Raw genomic sequence first — 27,308 nt, forward strand, 5'->3', positions numbered from 1 at the left:
ATAAGCTTTTCTTCACCAGAATTGGGTTTAGTATTAATACAAGGGCTGCCGAGCACCTCCATACATTTCATTCACCATTTTTATACACTTGTTAAATGATCTATTTATTCTTATCTTTTTTTCCTTCATCTCTTTCTTCCTCATCCGACACCCCGAATTAAAAGGTAAGATTGAAATTTTCTAGTGTAAGAAGGTGGAGGATGAAATTGCGAAAGTGCAGGAAGAAACAATCGGCCCAGTACAAGAACTTGTTAGCACTTGCTGCAATAATTCCTTGCATTACTTTTACGGATGAGTCAATTAATATAAAATATAAATTATGTTAATTCATTTTAGCATATTTAATGCTATCATTTTGCGAATATCTTTCATTTAGTTAATATTTTATTTTATATCAAGTTCACATGAAAAGACAGTTTAGGAAAAAATATATTCAAAATGAGATCAATAAAATAAACAGTATTTCCTATTTTTCTTAATTAACATGATTTAATGTTTTCCACTTTCCATCTGAGTATATGCATGTCTGAGATATTCCAACAACCAAAAAATATGTAAAGTAGAAATGAACAAGTTTTGATAAAATGTAATTAAAATATGTGTAACAAGTATTTTTAATAAAAAAATTAGGTTTATCAAATAATTATAGTTATAACAATTATATATAAGACTGAAATTATTCTTTCTCACATATCCTTACAAAGAGTCAGGTGTAAATTAAAAATGTTAATGCTTAAATTGTTGTGAGTGAATCAATTGTCTCAAGATAAATCACGTGACACTTAAATGGTTCGTATTTTAAGTGGTAAATTTTATGTTCTAAATAACTGTTATAGCTTTTGACATAATGAGGAATTTATCTGGATGAACAACTTAATCAGAAAAGGTAAATATCATTAATCATCAATTAATACGTTTAATGGTCATATTAAATACGAATATACGTTATTTATGAGAAGTCATATTGCACAAGAATACGGTATTAATGGACAATTAGCAGGTATTAGCAAGTATTATTGGATTTATTGTCATATAAATATGAATTAATGAGCTTGATTGTCATAAGTCCTATAAGGTATGAATTAATGAGCTTGATTATCATAAGTCCTATAAATATGGCCCAGGTAAAGACATTCTTTTCTATCTTAATAAAATAAAATATAGACCTCTTTATGAAACATATATGACTTGAGAGTTAGAGTGTTTTCTGCAGGTCAACAACTCATCAAAGTGGATTGCATTCTTGAAAAGGATTGAAGATCAAAAGAGAGCAGAGCAAGGAAGAATAACCGACCCTCGGACCAATTCAACCGAAACATCCAACATTTATTCTACTAAAAGAAATCTTAAAAGGTTCAGCACTAGTTTTTCACTTGCTGTCACCTAAGTATTTTTTCTCAGTAATTAGTTCGCAATATATACACATACACATGTGCGCTAACTTCTAGAGTTGTGAATTTAGTGTTGCATCACTGCATCTTATTGCAATTATTTTAAAAACTCTTGTCGTTACATCACTGTCGCATTGCATCGGAGCACAAATCCAGTGAGCCCAACCGAACATCAAAGAGACTGATTAATCATACACTAACCCAAATGGACGTTTAATGGCTTGAAGTGTAAGTTATGGAAACTGGTCGGTCACCAAATGAGACAACCGATTATGTACTAGCTCGGATAATCAATCATCAACTCAGTGAATAGAACAACGGGCTTGATCGACCACATACCGGTCAACTATGTGTCAGATTGGATAAGTCAAACATTTACTCAAATAGCTAGCCATTAAGTCTAGATGACTATCGAATATACTATTCAACCTTGAATTGACTGTTTGGAATGATAAATATCATAATAGATTAATCTTAAAATTAATAAACTTAAGAGTAAAGTATAACTATTTATAATTACACTGTAATTAAGTCAACGTCACAAACTTATAAACAAATGTTTTAAGCAAAGATACATATTAATTTGAATTTCTATCTTTCAAACATTGAAGTAGCTTTGACACCACAATACTTGTTCTACGTTTCAACCGGTTTGGACACATTAGAAATCTTTTTAAGATAACAACTGGATTGACTATGACCCTATAACGAAAGATTAGGAAATCATTTAGTTGTCATAGTCCTGTCTATAAAACTCACGAAAGAGATGTAAATAAAGGAAATTCCATAAGAACCACACATGTAGAAAGTCAAATGCCATCATGCAGAGTTTTTTTTTTTTTTTTTTTTTTTTGGTTTTTACTGATATTGTTATCTACATGCTGATGAAGACTTGATTCTGATGCAATTGGGAGATTCAATTGCCAATGACATGTTGTACACTGATGGACCTTACAGAGGGTCAGTTGCGCACATCTTCTGTCAAATCAGGACCTGACAATATGTTTTGTTAGCATGTTTAGGTTCTGTTAGTTGTTGCTCTCGCAGTTGTAGTCTGTTAGTAGTTTTTCCGTTCCTTATAGTGTTAGTTTTCTATATCTGTATCTCTGCAGGTCTTTATATAAACTTGCATGCATATCTTCTGTACGTAAGCTTTTCATATAATAAAAGTGTCTTCCTTCTCTTGAAAGTCAACATATTTTGATGCAAAAGTTCTCAGTGATGAAGATAAATCCAAAGGAAAATACACAACACTGGTGTTAAAAATTAGCTCCCAGAGCTTTTATACAAGCCATTGAAGTATCTGTTTCTCATTTTATAACGTTAGTTGTGAGGGAAACATGGCTTCTTTTTCCTTTTTCCCTATGCAAGAGTCCCTTTAGTTATGTTCTTTGCCTTTAGTAGCAAGAACATCATTAAAGTTTGATTGTCAGACAATACTCACCACAATCATAAGTTGAGAAAGAAAAGGGAAGAATCATGTATAAATGATTGAACGTTACACATAAACAAAAATACTACATCAGTGTTCGTTTTTGGCGCTGAAGTTGATGTTTACAAAAAAGCTGTCTGCATGGATATAGCGACTTTCTTGATGCTACCTTGTTTCAAAAGAATATATTTAATGTTTATTATGGGGAACTAGATTGATCATTACAAGACAGTTTTGCTAAAGTTGATGAGTTTTATATTAATACTTTATTTCTGATATGGGAAAGCTTATTGTGAAAAGTGAGAGCATGGTTTGTCCATATTCAATAGCAATCATCTACCATATAACTTTCTCGTATGATTACAAGGTTTCTATTCTGGTTGTCACTGTGATCAACGAAATCGATGAAATTTCATGTCTACTGAATTTGTAATGACAGACATTAAGGGCAAAAAATCTATGGCCACGGAGCATTCAGCAATCATCACTTACCCAAATTTTATAATGGGCCAAAGTATCTTTTCTGACCATTTAGAAAATGCATTCTTCACACTGTTGAACTTAGCAGTGTCCAAATCTAATTGGACAAATTCAAACTAAGCTACAAACTAACCATGTGTGTTCTCAAAGTGACACTCTTCAAACAAATATGTAATAGCACTCTTAAGATCACTACCAAATATTTGCTATTCAGAGCTATTCCATTTTAGGACTATCATTTTTTTTTCCTTTTCGGCTTGATAATTATAACATTATTGTATGTTTGTGCGAAAATTCAAAACCAAGATTTATTTAGAAAGCTACCATACATATAAAATAAATAGTTAGTTTTTCTATATTTTTTTATGAGTAAAAACAAATATATAAGAACAATAGGATTGTTTCAATTCATATACAGAAAAATACAAAAAAAGAAATTAAAAAAGAAAGAATTATTTGCGTAGAATTAATATCTTCCAACTAGATATTTTCTAACCATACGTTGGTTGTTTACAAATATTAGAATATAGCAATTGACTTATTTTTTAAATACTTTCTCAATGATAATAAATTCAGAGTTATGATATCGTACTCATCTCTATCACTCCAATAAAAAGAGAGAAAAAATGTTATTCAAAAGAATCTTGAGCTTTCTTATGCCAAAGAAGAAGAGTTCCGGTAAAAAACTAGTTTTTCTGCATGCTACATGTAAAAGTTTATGTAATGAGAAAAACCAGAGTTGAATAATGCATAAAAAGTATGTGTATAAGATACACTTGTCATCTTGAAAATATAAATAATATTTTGATGTATAAAGTTATAAACCTTTTGACAGTGTGTGATCTAATGAAATTATATGCTTTTTACAACATTCATTCATTCACGACAGATTGAAAAATTTATACTAGAAAAGAAAAGCACAATGATTTCATATTATTATAATTACTTATGATTAGGGTTGAAAGAGATTGTTTCGAAAATGGTTGCCCAGCAAATAAGATTTTGGTTGTGGGGGTTGGATATTTGTTAACTAGCTATGACATGTCCCAATGATAGTTGAACAACACAAGGAAAACTCTATTAAGGAAGAGAAAAGGGAGTGCTTTTGATCCATTAATGCCATCTGAACCAACTCCATTTGTTCAATGATTCTGGTGTTCAAATATTGGAGGGATAGTACACAGCACAATAATTAATGAATATGTTGTTTTCAGAGTTCTTGATTTGGTTTTGAGGGTTGCTTTCAGAAGGTGAAAAGATAGGTTTTCAAATTGAAGATGACTACTTCTATACATATAGCATGTTGTATATACAACAAATATAGATATATATGCGTACACTTTTCCCAGTCAAACCAAAGTCATATCTTCTGATTTAACGTGAAATGCTTTGCATTTGCCGACACTGGGTTGGTGGAAACGTGGAAGACAAGTTTAACAAGGAATGTTACTCGGAACACATGTCTCCACAACATCGACTAAGGGACCATCCTTAAAATTTCAAAACAAAACGAAAACATGGTATTTCTGTAACCATTTCATGCCACTTTGTTTTATGCTATACAAAGATATAGAGCCCTAGCAAAAATGGAACAATGTATAACAGAATAGTTGATATGATGGAGAGAGGAATAACAAAGTTATTATTTTTCAGCTTTAATCTTTCTTATCATTGGAATATTTATTGTTTTAATATTTGCTGATGATGTATGCGATAAAAGCAGAGTGAGTATATTACAAAAAAAATAAAAAATTAAAGCTTAAAAAAAATAAGTTAGATAAATAAGGAAAAATAATAATTTGTGTATTATTTAATATCACAAGTTAATCTTCAATTTATAGTAATTCAAATATGTATTAATCAAAGTTGGGTGACAATAATATCACTAACTTAACCCTTCCTTCCATGCATTTTATATAAGAGTAATTATGTTTTGTAAAATATAATTTGTATAAAAATATCATGCTACGTACGGTTTTTCAAACAATGAGAATTCCTGTTGGAAAAAATATAAGATTTTGTACAATTTCATAAATAAAGTAAATTTGAAAAATTAATTAACATTTTTTATGACAATTGTATTATATTTTGTGAAATATTTATATGATGTGCTCCATGTATACAAATATAACTGTACTAAATTGATAATATGAACATGAATGTCAAAAGATAAAAAATATATTTTTTACTTATTTAAAAATAATGTTTATAGAAGATAATCACCGTATAATAATATATCAACTCTGGTGAAAACACGAAGAAAAAGTTATTTTAATATTAGTACATTCTAATAAAAACAAACCTACGCTTATTTTTACCATGCACATATTACATACAATTCATTTGTAGAAAATTATGAAAGCAAAAGAAAAATATTAAATGTTTATTTTATTTCTATACTAGGTATTAAATAAAGTTTGGGTGATAGATATTAGAATGTGATTTTAGTGTAACAAGTTCTAATAAAAAACAGAGTAATATGTGATTTTGGATCAAATTAATATTCTATTTAATATTTGCCATATTTTACTAATATCACATTAGACAATGACATGAGAATTGACGTAATATCTAACATATATAGCATATATCTTTAATCCCTTGTTTCATAAATTAAAAGTATAATTAAGTGACATATATGCCAAAAATAAACAGGCCAGTTGTCACGTTACTCGTACTTCAATAACTTTTTAAAAATATTTAATATAAAAATAATGATAATTAAAATTATGTAATTAAAATTCTTAAAAATTTAAAATTACACAATTATAATATTTGATAATAAAAAATTAATTCAACCTAAAATTGTATCCTTTTAGACCTACATTTATGATATAATTAGTTATTTAAAATTAAATTTTGTGTTATACTTTAGGTTTTAAAATAAATATTTTAAAATACGAATAAAAATTAAGAAAGTAATTAAAATATTTTTAATACAACAATATTGGCATGTTATTCATTAGTTTTTCTCATTCCAGGGAGAACATAAGAGATAAAATAAAATATGAAAAATTAACCAGAACGAAGGATTATATAAATTGTATGTATTATCATCTTATAACATATGTATATGTACAATAAAATTATGCGAATTTTATAATAATCACTTAAAAATTCATGCCTGAAATACTTTTTTAATCAATGACAATTAGGCAAATACCAGTTCTTTATTGTAAAATTACTTAAATTATTCTTACTTAATTAAATCCTTAATGTCCAACAATTATATATGCTGGATTTTTAGCCACAATATCTTATACTAAAGATCTTGATATAGGTTCGAACCTGCATGTTATATGTGATTAAGGTTAGATGAAATATTTAAAATAAACTTATTATAAAAATACGTTAGATATCGCAAAGCATAATATATATTTTCACCTTTATCTTACCCATACGTAAAGATAAACGACTTAATATTATAGAATATAATTTTTTTCATTAGCTTCAAGAAAATCATTAAACAACAATCAATTTTAAAAATAAAAAATAATTATTCACTATAATAATTAATTTAAACATTAATTTATAAACTAAAAATAATTAATAATTTTTATTATGAATAAAAAAATTATAATTGACTTGTGAATTATAATCTGAATTAGTTTATAACATTAACTATAAATGTTTTAGTTACTAAAGAATTAATATCTAAATTAGTCTTTAATAATAATTAGTCTCTAATATACATAAAAATAATAAATATATATTATTTATTGCATTTCTTTAATCAGTTAAAATTGAAAAAAAAAAATTCTACATAACCTTTTTAAATAACTATGTGATTCACTAGCTTCAGAAAACAACTGGTGAAAGTTACCAATATATATATATATATATATATATATATATATATATATATATATATATATATATATATATATATATTCATATTAAAAAAAGAATTTTTTGTTGCTGTTGGGCTTTTTTTTTCTCATGAAAGAAAGGGACCTGTTCTTTTTAGAGAAACTTTTTGTGTGCATGTAATCTACACAAAAGCTGTGTGTACCCAAAAAATGTTTACATATAAAAGATGTGGACCAAATAATTCTCAGATCTATATTTTGAATAATGAAGGAGAAAGAATTTCTGTGAGGTCCACTTTACAGAGGAAGTATACAGACCAAACAACACATCTTTTTTTTTTCTTTTTTTTTCTCATTAGAGTCCATGAATTTTAGTCGAACTGAATCCACAAGCAAAGAATCTCTCCTTTATTTACATATATATAAAGTTTGGCTTAAATTCTGCAACGTGTAAAACTGCTTTTTATTTCTGTTTTGATTTTCACTATCAGTAACTGTAAAAATTGAAAACGATTGAATTGTATGATATTCCGCTAAAGTTTCTTTCTACGGTCAGAACAGAAAGTGTTGTAAAGTTGCCGGCTGCAATGATAACCACTAGAGTTAATCAATCAATAATTAACGTTATAATTTACAAACCATGTCAAGTTCGTTTTTCAAAGATTCTGCGATGACAAGGCAAAAGTAATTCTCTGCCACCTTTTCTCCAAATAAATAAATAACATTTAAACGACTCTTTTAACATCACTGATAAATTTGTGAAAATATTATTGTCTTACTCTGTACAAATTTACAGATACGTAATTTTTTTCTATTTATTGGGAGAGGGGCGTTGGAACAAGGAAGTTTGTTAAAGTTTTCAATTATTAAACTTTACCAAATTAAGAAAAGATGATAATTTTGAAAGTGCATGAGTCATTAAGGATATATCAACGTTAATTAGTACCGATGCATGCACGATTGAACTGCGTCCAAATCTTAAAGTGTAATTAGTTGATACGATAGAAGAAGATGTTAGCAGAAAACATATTGCATGAGACAGACACAAACAATGGAGCATGTGACAGAATCGGCACATGTATATCTTGTTTGTCAGACGCACAGATTCATTGGAGAGAAAGCGAAGCAGACATAAAATCTGAAACCGGTCACGTGGCAGACGATGAGAGGGACGAATGGAACACGTATATTGAGATAAATGTTCGGCCACCGTAACTGAACTGATTGAAACGTTTAAACAGGGAAAAGAGGAATTAAAGAAGAAAAGGTAGGAAGAGTGAGATATGATTGAATTAAAGTATGAGCTAAGCAAGGTCCACCACAAAGTTTATGCATGACACATGGTACAGGTCCAGTCACTGATAAATCAAAACAGCCAAAACCAAATCATACATCATATAAGTGTATATACATATATATCTAGAACAACATTATTTCACAATCATTGGGTAATACATGAGGTTACAGCCACCTGATAGAATGAAATTCAATGATAATTTTCTTAATCTATATATTGAATTAAAAATCAATTTAGTTCGTATGTGAAATGATGTATAGGAAGTTTTATGTATAGAAAGTCTCATATCAACTGTAGATAAGATCAATTTATAATATATAATGGATGTAAACCTTATTTTAAAATTGATTTTGTGGAATTGAGTTAGGTTTAAAGTTCACTTTTTAACATGATATACTTCGAAATGATGTCTATACATCGGCGTGACTGAGACTGGTTTAAGAAAATTTGACTTAATCTATTGAGTTAAAAAACAATTTAGTTCGTATGTGAAATGATGTATTGGAAGTTTTTACATGTTGGGAGTTCCACGTTGACTAGAGATAAATTCAGTTTATAATATATAAGTAGTGTAAATCTCACTTTATAAACCAATTTTGTGGAATTGAATTAAACTTAAAGTTCATTTTTTAATATATTATATCTCGAGATGATGTTTCTACCTCGGCGTGATTACATGAAGATAATAATAAGATAGTTGTTGTGACTGAGACTTCAGAAAATTTGACTTGTAGTAAAAATGAAAATTCAAAAGTAATGATAATTTTCTTAATCTATTGAGTTAAAAACCAATTTAGTTGGTATGAGAAATAATGTATTGAAAGTTTTACGTTGAAAGTCCCACATCGATAAAACTAAGGTTAGTTTATATGAGTGTAAACATTATTTTACAAGTTGATGTGAGATTTAATTTGACTTAAAGTCTACTTCTTAACATAATATACGTTTATACCTCGGTGTGACTGAGATTGGTTTAAGAAAATTTGACTTGCAGTGAAAGCGGTGGAGATGATTTGATTGGGTTAAGAGGAATAAAAAGAAGAGAAAGAAAGAGTAGAAGGTATTGTTGACGAGGGTCTTTAAAGATACCCAACAAGTGGTGTATTGCATCACAGCCTTATCGATCTATGCATTCGGGAACAGGGCAACCAAGTATTGTGCATGGCAATTATATCTTTCAACACAATCATGGGCGACTTTTAGTGCAACATCTTCCCTCACTTATTTGCGTAAAGCCATCAAATGCTTATCTTCAGACGCATACTCATCAACATCCTTTCGTGCGTTATCTCTCTCTCAGTCTTTGGCCCATTCTTTTCGTTTCACGTTTAGTTAGTGCATTTTTCTCTTCCTACGTACCGTTTCCCTTTAATTGCGTTGTGTTTATCCCCCACTCTCCAAATTGCCAAAGTTCAATTAATCATTTGAAACAAATCCATCGTAGTTTTCTTCCCCAGATCAGAACGCGACACTTGATTAAAAGCATACACCAATTAGCGACACATACTCAAAAAGGTTTAAGCTTTTCCTATGGAGAAACTGACACAAAGTTGAAAAAAAGAAAATACAAATCACAACTTTGCTACCATCTGTAGAATAAAGCAAATGTTGAACAGTAAACAAAGGTGGTAAAAAAGGGTTATTTTGCAGGACGGAAATTTGGCCTTCCACATGGTCATTGATTGGAGGGGTAGATGCATAGTTCAAAATGGTGATTTTGTTTTGACTTGTCACTACACAAATAATTATGCAGTTTTTTAGTGTTGTGTACCTAAGATTTGGTCTCAGGCTTCTCAAAGCTTTAGTATACCTTGGACATTCATTTTTTTTGGGTGGGTGCTAGTGTTATTTGGTTTCTCGATATACATTTTTGCTTGTCAAACATGATAAAATAATATATAAGTAACGTGTTAGCTATCTTAATTATATATTTTGATTAAGTAATGGTCGGTGATATATATTGACATTTATTTTAATACATATGATAGGAGTAAAATAATTATAAAAATGAATGTTTGTATTTGTGAAAAGAAAAGAAAATATAATATCAAATAAATACAAAATATTTGTGTGTGAAAGCATTATTATTTATTTTGATTATAGTGTTTCTTGGCATGTGTTTGTGTCGATGAATATAGTTTCTGATAAGGTTTGGTGCATGGAGAAATTTTCCTGTTTTATCAGAAAAAAAAGATGATGTGATTCTACAATATCACTTATTTATAAATTTAATTAATCCATGATACGTAATTAAATATTATTAGTTATCTTATATTTTGAAACTTGGATATTATTTAAAAATTGAATAGAATTTTAGTACTTTATAATTTTGAGATGGAATACCTTATGGTAGAAGGTTGTCCTTGTCACTATAATATGATTTGCTTTGCCTATGAAGAAAAAGGTATGGTCTTTAATTGTGAGACGGCCAGTGTCTACCTTGGAAGAGAGGTTACCACCAAACATGGGGTGGTGGGGCATTATAAATCAGCTAGTTTTCTATCATTTCATTCAAAATATCAGATTCCCTAGAAAATTCAACAAGTTTTTGTTTTTTTGTTAAAAAAAAGTGCAAACAATGATATTTCTCATGCCATGCACATGCACTTGGTTAACCTGAGATCCGTACACTTGTTCAAACCTTCAACTCAAGTCACTATCCCGACTAGTTACTATTTCGGTGAGTTAGTTAACCGGTAACACCAGTGAAAAAATAAAGGCAAAATGTTTTATCTCTTTAAGGCTATGTTTGCTTCCATGTGCAAAACTGTTTCAGCAAAAATTGAAGAAGATGGACTGTTAATGTAAACAAAAAATACCATAAACAGCTTTGTTTTATTTTGAAATAAGGTTGTTTTACTTAGACAGATTTTCTGCATACACATAGTAAGATTCTTCGGTTTTTCCAGGCTTGTAACCAGAGAGAGATGATGTAAAAAAGTTTAGTGTATTTATAAGGTTTATGAAACAAATGGAATGTAAAATTATAAAATATAGTGCGTGAGACATTCTTGTTCTAATAAATTAATAAAAAATATTGTGACAGAAAAAAAAGAAAAACATAAATTATAACCATGAAGATTACAATCCAATATAATGTTTTAATTTGTTAGAGATAACATCAACTATTTTATGATCACGTTTTAACTAGTTACAATTGTAATATTTGGGTTCCTGCACTTATGAAGAATTGTAAATGTTTGATCCAAATGATATTAGATTAAAGATCATGAATTTGATTTTAAGTGAGACAATTATTCGAAGTTGAATTTTCTGTTCGAGTTTTTTTATATTGTTTCTCTATTGTGCTTTCTTAATACATTTTAATTTTTTTAATATCAAGAATGTATTTTCAATGGAGTAAAAAAAATCAGCCATTACAAATGAAAAAATGTTAAAAGGAGAATTTTGTTTTATTAAAAGTAATTTGTTAACATTTTTAAATAAAAATGAATTAAAAATAAAACATTAAATTTTCAATAAAAAAGTTATTCCCTACAGAATTGATGGATATTCTAGACTAATAAAATCAAGATAAATAGATACGGGTGGGTTTCCATGCCCTTGTTAACTTTTACGATTCATCATGAGCACTTTTTCTTTGTGTTTGACTTTGTCCTATGTATGGTAGGTTAATACTTCGAGAACGCTCCTAAGTAAATTTTAATTAATTAAGAGTCAATAGAGCATCGGCGTTCTAATCCGAGCTTTTGCGATTTCCCAAATATTGGAATTGCTTTATTTCAACACTTACCTTTTAAGATGGAATCGACCGAGCCTGATTAGATTAGTATCCTATAATCATGCATAATGTCTGGCATTTTTGTCCTTAACTAGGAACAATACTGTCATGAAGATATACAATGTTTTTTTTAATAAACTTTTAGGAGACTTATCTGCCCCCTACCATGACACATGAAAAGAAAAGAGAATCCACTTCTCCATCGCTTTAATAACTTATGATAAACATTTAATTAAACGCGATAAGCAATTTCACACACTATGGATAATGATTGATGAAGATATAAATTAAATTGCAAAATCACATAGAGACGAAGAGCTACTAAAATGATTAATTTTCATTACTGGAACTTTAAACATTAATTACGTATACAAGGGAAAAGAGAATTGAAATGAGTTTGACTGATACACTACGTTACACGTAGTGGTACAATATATATAAGGGTGGCTAAAGAGCTAGTTAAGCTTTTTTTTTTCTTTTTCTTACATGAGTGCCCAACAGTTACAGCTACCAGAACTGGCAAATTTAAACCACACCTTTACATAAATCAAACCAAACACTTATACCAAAGGCTACGTACTATTCTTGCATTGTAGATATGAGTGATCTTAGATGTGACCTCACTCGGTAAAGTAATTGAAAGTTTGGGTTATTTTCTCTTTTAAACATTTCTTTTTTGGTCATTGATCATAAATCAGACTTTGCCAACACCACCAAGACCACCACCTGCATGGTTTGGCTCTATTGTTCCCATCTTCACAGCTCCAACTATGTGGCCATTCGCTTCTTGAGCCTTCACCGGCTCATCTAGTGCAACTGGGGTGGCGTTTCTGTACATCAAATACATCACCATCTGAATTATGCCGAACAGAAACCCAAGTGTGTTTGGGAGCTGCATCATCACGAAAATGCAAAACGTTAATTCAAATTTTCCATCTCTTTATCCAAAAAGAAGAGAAGAATCAAATAAAATTACATTGTCCTACACATAAATAAAAGTTTATCTGATTAAACAATGATGCACTTTGGAATGTGGGGTGTCCATGTTTCACTTGGATTTATTCATGGAACTCCAAGTTAATGGAGCACGCAAACATTTAATTTTGTACTATTATCGATTCGACATTATCACCTTTAAAGTAAAACGAAAAACAAAAGGGGCTTATCCAAAAAGGGAATTAATGGACAAAGTTAGCAAGACACGTAGGCACCTTTGTCACCTTTGTATGAATAATAATGCAACAATAGTTCAAAGGTAAAAGAACATGAATATCCTCGTAGTTTTACGTAGGAGTATTAATTAATTACAACATTGAACTTACAGCAACATAATAGTCCCTGAGAAGAAGGCCGTAGAAGAACCACATAACAGCATTGATGGTCAAAAACATGGACAAGGTAAATGGCATATATTCCACGCTCCTTGTCTTTATCACTCGCCTCTGCATGATTGATCATAGCAATTGAATTAATTATTTGCTCGTGTGTATTAATTTTGAAAAGATCGAAATTTTGTAAACAAAAACATTCTTTAGGTTTCATTAAAGGCTTACAATAATGAAGAGAGGTGCAGCAAAGACACTGATGTTGAAAACAAGGCAAATCCATCCTATGATGGCAAGACGCTTTGCTCCCTTAGACAGGTAGAGAGTTGACAGAAGCATGGCTCCGAAGCCAAACACATTCAGCAAGAGAAGAAGCTTGATGGTAGTAAGCTGTGATCCCCAAGAAAAATAGATCAGAACATTTAATTAAGTTCAAAGTTTATATATAAAGAAAATAAATTCAGAAAACTATATATAAAAAAAAAGGTTATATTAGATAAATACCCTAGGCTTCCTTGGAGCGTAAACTAGGAAGATTGTAAGGTAAATTGATTCCACAACAATTCCAAACGTGTTAATGGTAATGAGAAGAAGAGCAGCTTCTCTTTTCACGAATGCATAGTAAATCCAAAGCATTGCACTGAACAGTGCAACAACGTAAGGAAGTGACTGATATCCTTCAGTGGATTTCTTCTTGAAGATTTGGTAAAAAGTTGGCCTGCAAACAGATATTGATATGGTTGATGAAATTACTTCACGGCATGACTCAAGATTAATCACAAAGATTACACATGCTAAAGGAGAAAAATAAAATAGGATCCACTTACAATGGAGCCAGAAACACTCCAAAGGAGATGATGTTGCCTGTAAAAGCAAATCGAAAAAGAAACACCCATCAGTACTGATGAAATATATCAAACAACAACTTTTGTTCAGCTCATCCTACAAATACATTTGACAGACGTTGGTGTTGCACTAAATATGCATGCAATAATATGTACGTTGCCTATGTACGATCTCAGTTAATGTTGGATAATAGACAACAATAGTAATATTACGAATAGATGGTCACTGTAAACAAGTTGATGATGATGATGGTGAATAATGTGGCGTGATATAGAGAGGGAAGTGGCTAATTAACGTTTGGAATGGAAGAGAAAGAGAAAAGAATGTAAAGTAAAAGAGCATATATGCATGTAGTGTATACCCAAAAGACCGAATACAAAAGCCCAAGACTCGCGATGCATGGCCATGTCTCTAGAATTGAATCTAACAGAAGTTTTTTGGAATAGTGATATCTCTAGATTTGTGTAGCCTTCGAAGTTTTTGGTTCTCTCTCTATTTCTCTCTAAACTGGACGAGTCTGTATGCACATCATGGTTTGGTATTTATAGGAAAAGCAAAAGCAAGAGGAGCCGGTCAACTTGCAGAGAGGGAATGCAAAACATGAATTTAGCTTTAACCTACTTTCCAGTTGCTCCTCCCAAACACCGTATTTGCTTTAGCACTATCCAAATACTTTTTTACCTTATTGCACTCTCTAACCTCTTTTGTTTAAAAACCTCCCACACATGAACCCTCAGACGAGGTAAATCATGTAACATAGTACTATTACTGGTACATACACGAAATTCCCATGGCCCACCATGGCTCTTTCTGATGTGTCACCCACCAAATGGCTTAAAGCCTTACAACTCATTCATACTTTGGAATCTTGGTTCATATATACGTAATTTGTATCAAAACCCTCCTCCTCCTCCTTCTTCTTGTTCTTCCTAGGGCAGGGTTTATCTCTAAGAATCAGATACAATTTACCATAAAAATGTTACGGTGAATTTCACCGTCTTTGGCAGTATTTGCATCATGATGCCGGGTCCATCTTGTGAACTATAGTTATAGCGACAGGCAATTGAAGTTGCACTACTCTTTTATGCGGATATTAATAATAATAATAATAATAATAAACGTGCTTCTCTCTTTTTATTTTTTCTTTTCAATTATTGGGTAGCCAGCCACTGAAAAGGTTCGAGCATGATGTAATAATTAATACCAATAATTATTATTATCATGCTATGTTTGTTTCCTCCACTTAATTTTCTTTCATATACTCTATGACCATGTTAGCTATCTTAAATGCTGGATTAATTAATTAATCAATATTAATTATTCTGCTCATTAGTACTTTGTTGGTTGATGTAATATGTATTTAAAGTTGTAACCAAAACGAAAATTTTGGGAGAAGTAAATGGGAAATCACGAATATAGGATACCCAATTATTAGTATTTATTTTCGTTAATTACCTTGATTTAAAAAGTTTGGAATTCTTAGCACTATCCCACAATTGGCCTGCTTCTGGTCCTCCACGCCACCTTCCTTATAATTTTCTTTCTTTTGAGGACCTTTTTCGAAAAAATAATACTTTTTATTCGTAAAACAACAATTTGGTGCTAATGATTACGTGAAAAGTGTTGTGAATAAATTATTAAACAATTGAGAGTATGACTAAAGATATTGTTATATGTAAAATCACTTTAGAATTGTAACTTTTTAATTAAAAGGAAAATGGCTGTTTTAGTTTTTTCTTCGTTGAAAATCCATTAATTATATATTTTTATTATTTAGTAGTTGAGTATATCCAGTCGGTATGTATTTTTATTATTTAAAAAATATCTTTTATTACAGTGATCAAATTATAATTTTTTTTATTGAAAAAGTTATGGTAAGAAGTGGACTTTAAGTTTAATTAAATTTCACAAAACTGACTTATAAGATGAGGTTTGCATCCAATAACAATTTGATGATGAGTGAAATAATATGTTCAATAAACAACAAAATAAGTTTAAGTTTAACTCAATCTTAAAAAATAAGTTTGAAAAGTAAAGTTTATACTTACTTATATAGTCTAAATTGATCTTATTTTTAATCGATATAAGACTTTCAACACGTTATTAAAACCTTACTCTCACGTGTCTTCACCAAAATTATTCTATTAACATATTTCACTTTTTTCAACAATTTAGTAAGATCCCATATACTAATAGGAGTGAAAGTAATTAATGGAAGAATCTTATACATCAACTACATGAATAATTTTGTTATTATAATTTTTTTTTTCTGTTTTGGGATTTTTTTACTTGTTGTGTATTTATAGTTTGAGGAAAGTAAATTTGTGGGAGTGGTTTTGCTTGCTTTGGAGATCGAATGACGAAGAAATGGAGAGAGGGTAGACAAAGAGAAAAGGAGATTGGGATAAGAGATAAAGTTCAGACCCAAGGTGTGGGAAGCGTCACAATTGGCAAAACTGGAAAATAAAGAAAAATACAAACTGGAATGCTACACCACCAAGTGTGGTGCACACTAGTGAAGAGAAATTGCTCGGAAACACCAAAGTATGGTATTTGACCCCACAGGTGTGGCATGCATGCCAATCAAATTTTAATGTTTCTTTATACTTTTTATCTTATTAAACTAATCAAATTTAACTTTAACTTCATTTATAAACTTTATTTAGTAAAGTTAAAAAAATTACACTTACTTATATATTATAATTTTATTATACTTTTAGTTAATTTAAAAATTTTAACATAATTAAATTCATCGATGTAAATATTTAATGTTGTCTATGTGAGAAAACGTATTTTAAAAAAATCACTTGAATTACAAATATGAGCATCTTAATTCTTCCTATATTTTATCTATTATTAAAACATTGACTAGAAATATGTTGAAATTACATATGATTTTATAAGGTTAGGTTAAACTAATATTTTACTTTCTTAATATAGTATCAAAATTATTTAAAACATGTTTTAATAAGACATTAAATCTCATATCACTCACATGTTATTCCTGATCCTATATTCGAAATGTTCAATTTTCGATATGAGAAGTTGTGTTAAAATTTTTATTATATACTACAATTTAATTTTATTTATATTTAATGCGAGATCTCCGGTATATCTTTGAAGTTCATTAGACCCTTTGGTGATTTAAAGTGTAAATAGCTTCTTCTCTTCTCCTTTCTTACTTTGGGTTATATTTGTTGTGGTTAAAATGTTTGGATAGTAATCTTATCCAAAGGATTCGACATAGCCATTTTATGTTTTTAATGGACATTTTATTTTTATAAACGAGGTTTAAGTTTTTTTTTATTCTTTTCTTATTGAATTCATTATATGAACCTAATCGATCACCATTGCATAGCTTTCTACCTTAATGATTTGACTATTATAAGGATCAAATGAACTAATAAAGCGCATTAATGGTGTAACTAATAGTTCAATGACCTCACCAAGCCACTATTACTAAATATTGAGACGTCAATTTGAAAATGAAATTCCTTCGCACTTTCCAACATAATTTCTCAATGAATTTCTTTGTAATTCTAACATATAACTCCTTTTTTCCTTCTCTTGCTTATTTAGATAACTAGAAGAATTTCTCTTACATGGTGATGGTGCACTGTAATGCACTCTAAGAAAGTGTGCACTATATGTAGAGTGAAGCCACTTGCATGTCCCCTTGTTTTTGAAGGATTGTGGTGAAGTTTGAGAGATACTCTTGACATTGGCATAATATCTTGAATCGCGCGCACTAGCTAACTAGCCATAGGGCATCTTCTTTTTGATGTGTAATCACACTTGGGACTTCAGATCTTCACTCCTTTCGCATAAAGAAGAGACTTCAACGGTCCATAAATAATCTCACCTTCGTTATGGAGAATATGCTGTCTTACTTAAACAAGAAATCTCTTTCATTCTTCACATAGGTATCACCACCAATGCTCACTACTACTTCTCATTTTCTCTATTTCTTTTATACACATTAAATAAAATAGGACACTTGGAATCTCTTAACCCATTAGAGTTGCAACCCAATTGGATAAACCTCTAAATATAGTACACTACATTGTCAACCCATCTAATTAGGATACTTTTTACAACTTTATTTATCATCATCTAATTTATGTTGTTTTTACTTAGATTTTGAGTTTGAATATTAATAGACAAGTAACAATATTTTAATTGTAGTTTTGAAAGTTAATAAAAAAATTTAAGATCTTTATAAATATAATTACTCGTATGAGTAATTATGAAGTAAGTATTTTCTAAAAAATATTAGTTATATTTATAAATAGACATGGATCATAAATTTATATTTATAATAATATAATAATAACCATATGTTGAGAATATATTAATATTGTTTAAATAGATCTAAATTTGAATTGTTCTATAATAAACTTATTGGATTATGGTCTTTAATATATATGTATTAGGCCAGGTAGAAATAGTATTTTTTTTTTCATATTTCCAATATTTTCATTTCATACTTCTTTGACACTACTGCCTTTATTTTCCCGAAATTGTATTCGTTCACTCTTATCTTCATTTATGGAGACAAAGATTTCATTCATGAAAAATGTGCTCTTGTTGAATTTATGACCAAACCAAAGTTTTAATTTGCACCAATCATAATACTTTTGTATTCGCACCGTCCTTTTTAAAGGTAATTTTATTTTAATATTACAAATACTCAAATGATTACTATGCACGTGCATCTCCAAATGATATTACATTATATACTAACTCTAAACTACTAAATTGTTTGAAATGATTCCCTTCTTTGACTATATTATACTGGATTTTTCAGAATCCATCTATTTCACATGTTTTACATTATAGTTACAACATTGTTATTAAAAAAATAGATAACACACAATTACATGAATTTATTATATTTTTCTGTATTTGCATAATAGATAAAAAAAAAGATATTATATTGTTTGCAAAAGCTCCACTCTCTTATCCATATAACCCATTTTACATATTCTCCACCTTCGCAAAAAGGTTGGAATACGAACAAAGTTAAGTAGATAGATTAATTAACTCGTGACCATATAAAGAAGAAACGTGTAGTGATATACTAATTAATGCAAAATAAAGCACATTTATTTGGAATTTATCAATTAGTCGTGTAGCTAGAAAAATTTGAACTCCAATCCATCACAGATTGGCTCACTTAATAGTAATATTTTTTTAAAATAAAAAAATTATAAATTTTTTATAATTCAAATCTAAACAAATTTTACTCTCAAATTTCACTTTCAACATGGGTGTTTAATTAATTTTGAAAATAAAAAACTTAAATAATTTTTTCAGACAAAAACAAAATAATAAATATTTTTTTATAAAATTAAAATTAAATAAAATTAGATAGGTGAAGTTGTGGACCAACCCGACCCACCACGGATTCAATCTGCATGAGTCGGATTTAAATAAGCCGAATTGAAATCTGACTCGCATAAAAAAAAGTATAATTTTTTTAAATCTAACACAGCTTAAACATGTGATAAATCGGATTGACTGTTTGTCACTATTTTGACAGCTCTAAATTAAACCCACAATTATTATACCTAAAAGAGTATATAAGATAAACAAAGGTGGCACAGCTTAAAATAAATATAAAATAAAATAAAATAGGTGAAAAGAATAGAATAAATAAGATACTTTATTTAAGTTAGTGTTAGATTCTATTCCTGGATGGAAATGGAAGTGTGAAGAAAAAAATTGTGATGGATGAAGGGAAGTGACGTAGGGTTAGACCCTCCACCCAAAAGGAAAGGATAACGATGATTTTTTTTTTCTGTGTGTATAAGGGTTTTCATTTTCAGAAATAATTTTCATGACGTCAGCTACGTTTTTAATTGAACCAATAATGAAGAAGGGATCTGATATTATCTACGAGTGCATGGCTGCAAAATATTTTAATGAAAAAAAATAATCATTTTTTCTTTTTTCATTTTTGTGTATCGCCATTGCAAAGTGATATGAACCATGTGAAAAAACAGTGTTGAGTGGTTCCTACACTAGAATTAATTGAATATAATCTTATATGATGTAGGACACATTTTTATTACAAAATTATCAAAGCAATAGCTAAAAGAACCGAAAAAGAGTGGAAGACAAGATCATGTTTAACTTTAATTTTTGATCATCGATGATGTAAGAAAATATGAATTATTATTGCGACATAGGTATTTAATGGATTCCGATTTCTCAAAGTGTTCCTTATCGTAATGTACGTGAAACTTGACCTATTTTTTTTATCATTTGTTTTGAATTAAAAAATAAAAAGTATTTTTATTTCTATTGTAAAGTTAAGAGACATGGCTAACCTTAATAATATTTTATTATAAAAGTAAATTACGTATACATATCCATATAGCAAAAAGTTAATCAAAAGCCAACCTCACAAACAAATATGGATATTGTTCAAAAAACAATATTTGAATCACAAGTATGTAAAATAATGAATAGCAAAAACACCAATCAAGAAGAGGTGAATAGTTTTGAAAAATAACTTCTTAATCTTTAAAATAAATTATGCTTAAAATTTTATTAAAGAGGATAAATATTAATTAATGATATGAAAGAATTCAAGATAGTATAAAAAAAGTGTTGGCACATAAAATGATATACACTAGTTTGATTTTATTTTAATTTACATTTTGTTAATCTAAACCATCAATTTTATGGGACATTAATTTTTTAATAATGACAGAACTGGGTCAAGTAACATTCAAATTGTATTTGAACTGCTAGTGTGACTAGATTTTTTTACTTCAAGTTTAATTTTTATTCTAATAATATACGTTGGATCCAATATTAAAGTTAAGGTTATGAATTTTATTCTTAACGTGACAATTACTAATCCAAATATTGACTATAATTTATTTAAATATATGTATAATATTATGATTTTAGATAAATATTTTATTTTTCAAAAGCATATATATATTTTCACCGAAAGGTTGGAATGCATCATTCACATTCTAATTTATACAAGTTATTCATTGTTGCATGAAATACCCGAAGTATATGAGGTGACTTTTATGAAATAGAGTATGAATGAAATACATTTATTCTATAAAACGTGATAATTGTGAGCAAACCGAACAAAAAGGAATTCGCACTATAACGTGTGCGTTAGTACGTATTTAATTTTAACTTCATATTGCATACAATATATAAGTATATATATATATATATATATATATATATATATATATATATATATATATATATATATATATATATATATATATATATATATAATTACTCATATAAGAATGTTAATATTTTTTTTATGTTAACTTGTGAATAACATATATATCATATAAGAATGTTTCTTTTCATAAAATTATAATCCATGATAAATACTTTTCAACAAGTCAATTATATTATAGTTGAAGTTGAAAAGTAAATGTATTCAAATATATAAATTATTTAAGGGAATTTGAAATTCTTTATTAGATTTTAGTATTATTATCTTCTGAACCTTGAAAATATATATTTGAGCCTATTAATGCTAGTGTATTTAAAAACTTTTTAATACATTTTAAAACATAAAAAATTAGCAAATATTGATGTATTTTAAAAATTTAAGAGACACAATAGCAAAAACTTAAAAGAAAAAACAGAACTCCATGAAACGACACAAGTTTTCAAAAATGATGGTTTCATAACATTAATTATACTAGTTTTACAACATTTTATAAGGATGCTATAAATAAAATCAACATACAAAATGGACTTTTTTATATCTATTATTTAACAATAAACATAAAAAGAAAATACAAGTTATTTACGTCTCCCAGTCTTTGTTGATTTTATAATCTGCATTCAAAACAGCATCATTAAAATTTTCAGATTATGATATAATATTATTATGTTTTATTATGGTATATATAAACGAAGATGAATAAAATTTTAAAGGTTTAAACCCTCCCTTGGTCCTCAAGTTTGTATGAAAATCTCATTTGGGTCTTCAAGTTTTTTTCTGTCTCAATTGGGTCATATTTTTTGTAAAAGTGAGCACATTGTACCATAACCGTTAAGTGGTGTGAGACGGCGTTAAATTCATGTGAGCTGGATTTTTCCATTTACGGACGTGGCATTGTGCATTAAAATTGACTGTTTGTTATGTTTTATCCAAATGAAACTTGCGCATTCCCGTTTTACCCTTCAAACCAGGCTCAAATTTCAAATCCTACCCCTTTCTCTCATAGTATTCTTTTCTTCTTCTTCCTTGAGGTTACACCGAACCAGTCCATGGAGCCACCCGCAGCGAAACACGGCTCCTTGCGGAACATTCTGGTTCGTCTATTCTCCTTCGCCGTTCTCATCTCGCCACGCGATTCGCCATCATCGTCACCGTCCGCGGCGGGTCCTGCGAATCTGCCGATTTCTTCTTCTTCTCCGAAAACCTCACTCTGTCCTCCCCCTCCCCCTCCTCTGACGCCGGAGATCCGTTTACCGGCAAGAACTGGCGCCGTTCCGTCGAGTACTACGCCGCCATTTTCCAGGACCTCATTGCAGACGGCTTCCTGTCCCCTAACTCCCGCGCCCTCTGCATCGACACGCCCGCGGGCGAGGACGTCCTCGCTCTAAAAGAGGTCGGCATCGTTGACTTCGTCGGAATCTTTAAGAAACTGTCGCCGCCGCTGATCCTCCACGGTGACGGCCGCTGGCATCCGTTCTCAGGTGACTCATTCGACTTCGAGTTCTCCGGCAACGGCGGCTTGGAACGTTCGCGCCCGGCGGAGTTCGCCGCGGAGATCTGCCGCACGCTTCGTCCCGGCGGTTTCACGGCAGTGCACGCGGCAGTGAGAGACGCTTACAGCTTCGATTCTTTGCTTGAATTGTTTAAATGTTGTGAATTGATCAGAACTCGAGAAATCAACGGTGTTGAATCCTCTCTGGTTCTTGAAATCTTGTTGAAGAAGAAAAAGGAAAACCTTAATTTCGAAATGGAAAGTGTAGATAGTAGCAATTTCGGGAATAAGTGCTCTATTCCTGGGTATAAACGTGAAATGGTTAAAAATGCAGAGACATTGATTGAGGAAGAGCCATTGAAACCTTGGACTTTATTAAAGAAAAATGTGAAGAACGTAAAGTACTTAAATTCTTTGTTGAAGGCATGCAACGATCCTCTCCAACACGAAAATATACTTTGGATGAGATGGGATGCCCTTAAATGTTAGGGCTTCGTAGCCTACGTGGATAAAACACAACAAACAGTCAATTTTAATGCACAATGTCACGTCCGTAAATGGAAAAATCCAGCTCACATGAATATAACGCCGTCTCACACCACTTAACGGTTATGGTACAATGTGCTCACTTTTACAAAAAATATGACCCAATTGAGACAGAAAAAAACTTGAGGACCCAAATGAGATTTTCATACAAACTTGAGGACCAAGGGAGGGTTTAAACCAATTTTAAAATAACTCTTATTTCACATTTTACCTTTCATACGTTTCAATCTAACGAATATTTCATTAACTTTTACTATTAGATTAAAGTAATAAATTAAAATAAAAGATAACCCTTAAAGTTACTTTAAAAACATTATCAAATAATTTTTTTATGGCATAAATTAGGAGAAAACATATATCTAACATCAACTAAAAGTTTACACTAACAAATAAAAGTTGACACTAATATTTAATGTCAAATTTTGATCATACTCGTATACAATTCTAAAATCATAAATTAATAGTCGGCTTAACCGCATGCTAATTCATCGTTAATTTTTAAATTAAAATAGTTTAGCATAATTTTAGCAATTGCTAATGTATTTTTATTTTAGAAAATTTATTTAATTTAACATTAATTACATAAAATCTACTTTTAATATTAGTTTAATTTGGCTAACGCTCATAGTATTAACTTCAAAAAAAATTGTATAGCCTGTTTGTATTTAAATATATATATATATATATATATATATATATATATATATATATATATATATATATATATAAAAGACATTAGAAAAATCACAATGAATTAAGAAAATTAGTGTAAATAAAAGAGATGAGAAAAATAATTTAGATAAAAACTCTGAAGAACAAAATGTAAAAAATAATAAATGCATGGATAAAAAGATAAATATAACTAAAAAATACCCTTATATATCATGGATTCTAAGTTTTAAGGTTAAGAATATTTTAATAATTTTCATCTCTACTATAGTCCCAATTCAAAAAATCAGAAACACTTGCTGTTAAACAATCTTACAAAAAATGATTTTATAATGAGTTTTCATTTTATAATTTTTGTCTTATCTAATTTTATCCAATTTTCACAAGTATAAAGGAATTGGTAATTGACCAGGAAAAAATCAGAAATACTCGCGGTTAAACAATTTCTTACAAAAAATGATTTTATAATGAGTTTTCATTTTATAATTTTTGTCTTATCTAATTTTCAGAAGCATAGTGACATCAAAGGAATTGGTAATTGGCCTGGAAAAAATCAGAAACACTTGTTGTTAAACAATTTCTTACAAAAAATGATTTTATAATGAGTTTTCATTTTATAATTTTTGTCGTATATAATTTTATCTAATTTTCACAAGCATAATGACATCCGAAGAAATTGGTAATTGGTCTGGAGGGTTTTTTTTAGAGATGATGATTCAACATATGTAGATGATGAAATTAGAGAGGTTAGTGAAGATGGTGAAATTGAAGAGATATTGAATGAACCTTTGCCTGAAGGTGAATATGTTAATGACTCAACTCTTTACAAAGACAAATTATTTGACGACAAGTGTTTCTGATTTTTTCAATTGGGGCTACAGTTTCTGATTTTGTCAATTGGGGCTATAGTAGGGATAACAGAGAAAATGTTGGAGTGAGAGAGATGAAAGAGAAAGGGTTGAGAAGAATGAGAGAGGTGAGTAAGGGTTTCGGGATTTCTTTTTTTTTTTTAGTTTTGAGAATGAAAATTATTAAAATACCATTAACTTAACCCGGTACACATTACTAAAATGTACCAACTGAAAAACAGACGTGCACGTTAGCAAACCCATATATATATATATATATATATATATATATATATATATATATATATATATATATATATATATATATATATGATGTAAGATTATTAGACGTGAGATCATTAAAATAAAAATGTAATATATGTTTTTGGACATAAACATAAATAAATAAAATCTAAAGTTAATATTGTTCTTTCTATCTATTTATCTATATTTGCTTTAGATGGATAAAAAGTAAATATTTATATTCACGGTTTTATTTTTTTTATATAAACCCGTATATGTAAAACTTTGAGAGGCTCAATTCTTGAATGTGAACTAACCACACTGTAAAGCCACCAGGGCGGAAAGTCAGGAAGAAAGGAGTTACCAAAAAATTGTGACAAACTTTATTAAAAAAAAAGGGAAAAAGTATATAATGATTTTTTAAAGGTTACAAAATCATTTCACATGTTGAATTTGTGCTTACAATAATATATTAACTCATTCTAAAGTCCTCTTATTCACCCACCATTCAAATCCAAGTGAATTTTGAGGTTTATATATCATAAATTTCTCGACTTATATTATAAATATAATTCTTACATTTACTAAACATAAAATCTTCCACCATAATGTACCTGAATTTTGAGGCTTATATATCATAAATTTAAAAAAGAAAAAAATCAAACTAGTGTAGAAATTTTTAAAGTTAATGAAGCAAATATTAGATGTCTTTTTTATTTTTCTAAAATCAAGATAAAAGAGTTATTATTTTTAAAATATATTCATTAATTATTTATTCTGAGATACGTAGTTCAAGATAATATCTAGCATATCAATTGAATATCTCAATACGAGTAGTGAGTAACGAATGAACATGTTGTTTCTCGACCAATTCGACGTTCACAGTAGAACAAATTAACGTCGAATTTTGTCAATATTCGACGTTAATCAATTTTTTTAATTAATTATGATCATTTTCTACAACTCTATGAAACCTTCAAAACAGAAAAATAACAAATTTCAGCTTTTGGTATTTTGTAAAGCATGAACTATGGACGTGTAATGTAGTATCAACAACAAACAACAAACAAGTTCAATTAAACAACAACAAACATGTTCAACCAAACAACAACAACAAACAAGTCCAACAAAAAAACAACAAATAAGTTCAACAAATAAATTCTCCAAAACTAAAACAAAAGCTAATCTTCAAAAGGTGAATTCGTCAAAATAAAGTGTTGCCACCAGTGAGAGAGAAATTAGAATATGCCTATAAAGGACAAAAACACGAAAATATAAAAAGACTGAATGCGTGACGTTATACGATATTTTTACACTAGTAATAATATAAGAAGATTCACAACTTCGTTAAACAAGGAGGAAATCATAATAAATGCAAATTGCATGATGTAGACAAAATTTACACAACAAAATTGAATAATATTTTTTAAAATAAAATGTAATAAATAAAACATAAAACTTTTAATTTTATTATAAATTATATATTCTTGTAATCTTAATCAATATATAATCTTACACAATTTAGTAAATAATTAGTATAATTTATATATTATATATAGTTAAAATACGAAAATATTTAATAAAAGTTAATATTTTTTAGGGTTAATTAATTATTTGTTTCCTATTTTTTTTTTAAGTTTCAAGTTTGTTTTTAACTAAACTTTTTTGTTTAATTGTCTCAAATTTTGAAAGAGTATCCCGAGGTTGTTTAAAAAAAATTACTAACATAACATAGATAATGGCATGTCACATATATGTGTTTTTTTTTAACTTAATTTTTTAATTTTTTTTATTTACAGTTAGGTTTATGTATGACATGTGACATTCACGTGACAGAGTAATGTCACGTGTGAGTGTGAAATATCATTATATTAATTTTAATTTAATATATATATATATATATATTTATTTATTTATTTATTTCATTTAGTTCTAATTTTTTTTAAATAAAACAATTATATATATTATC

General features: G+C 29.1%; 1 protein-coding gene and 1 pseudogene across 1 annotated transcript; one reads left to right on the forward strand and one right to left on the reverse strand.

The window, feature by feature from the left end:
- Nucleotides 1-12,470: 12,470 nt before the first annotated feature.
- Nucleotides 12,471-14,843, reverse strand: LOC124836323 (bidirectional sugar transporter SWEET14-like). The gene is made up of 6 exons (XM_047311469.2): nt 14,684-14,843; nt 14,304-14,340; nt 13,981-14,194; nt 13,705-13,866; nt 13,474-13,593; nt 12,471-13,043 (listed from the first exon to the last, which is right to left on the reverse strand). The coding sequence occupies exons 1-6, from the start codon at nt 14,727-14,729 to the stop codon at nt 12,846-12,848; spliced, it is 777 nt and encodes a 258-aa protein (XP_047167425.1). The 5' UTR covers nt 14,730-14,843; the 3' UTR covers nt 12,471-12,845.
- Nucleotides 14,844-22,590: 7,747 nt separating this feature from the next.
- Nucleotides 22,591-23,522, forward strand: LOC124836282 (uncharacterized; annotated as a pseudogene).
- Nucleotides 23,523-27,308: the final 3,786 nt, after the last annotated feature.

The sequence above is a fragment of the Vigna umbellata genome, chromosome 1 (genome assembly GCF_029865625.1).
Source record: "Vigna umbellata cultivar VRB3 chromosome 1, Vumbellata_1.0, whole genome shotgun sequence".
Classification (NCBI taxonomy): domain Eukaryota; kingdom Viridiplantae; phylum Streptophyta; class Magnoliopsida; order Fabales; family Fabaceae; genus Vigna; species Vigna umbellata.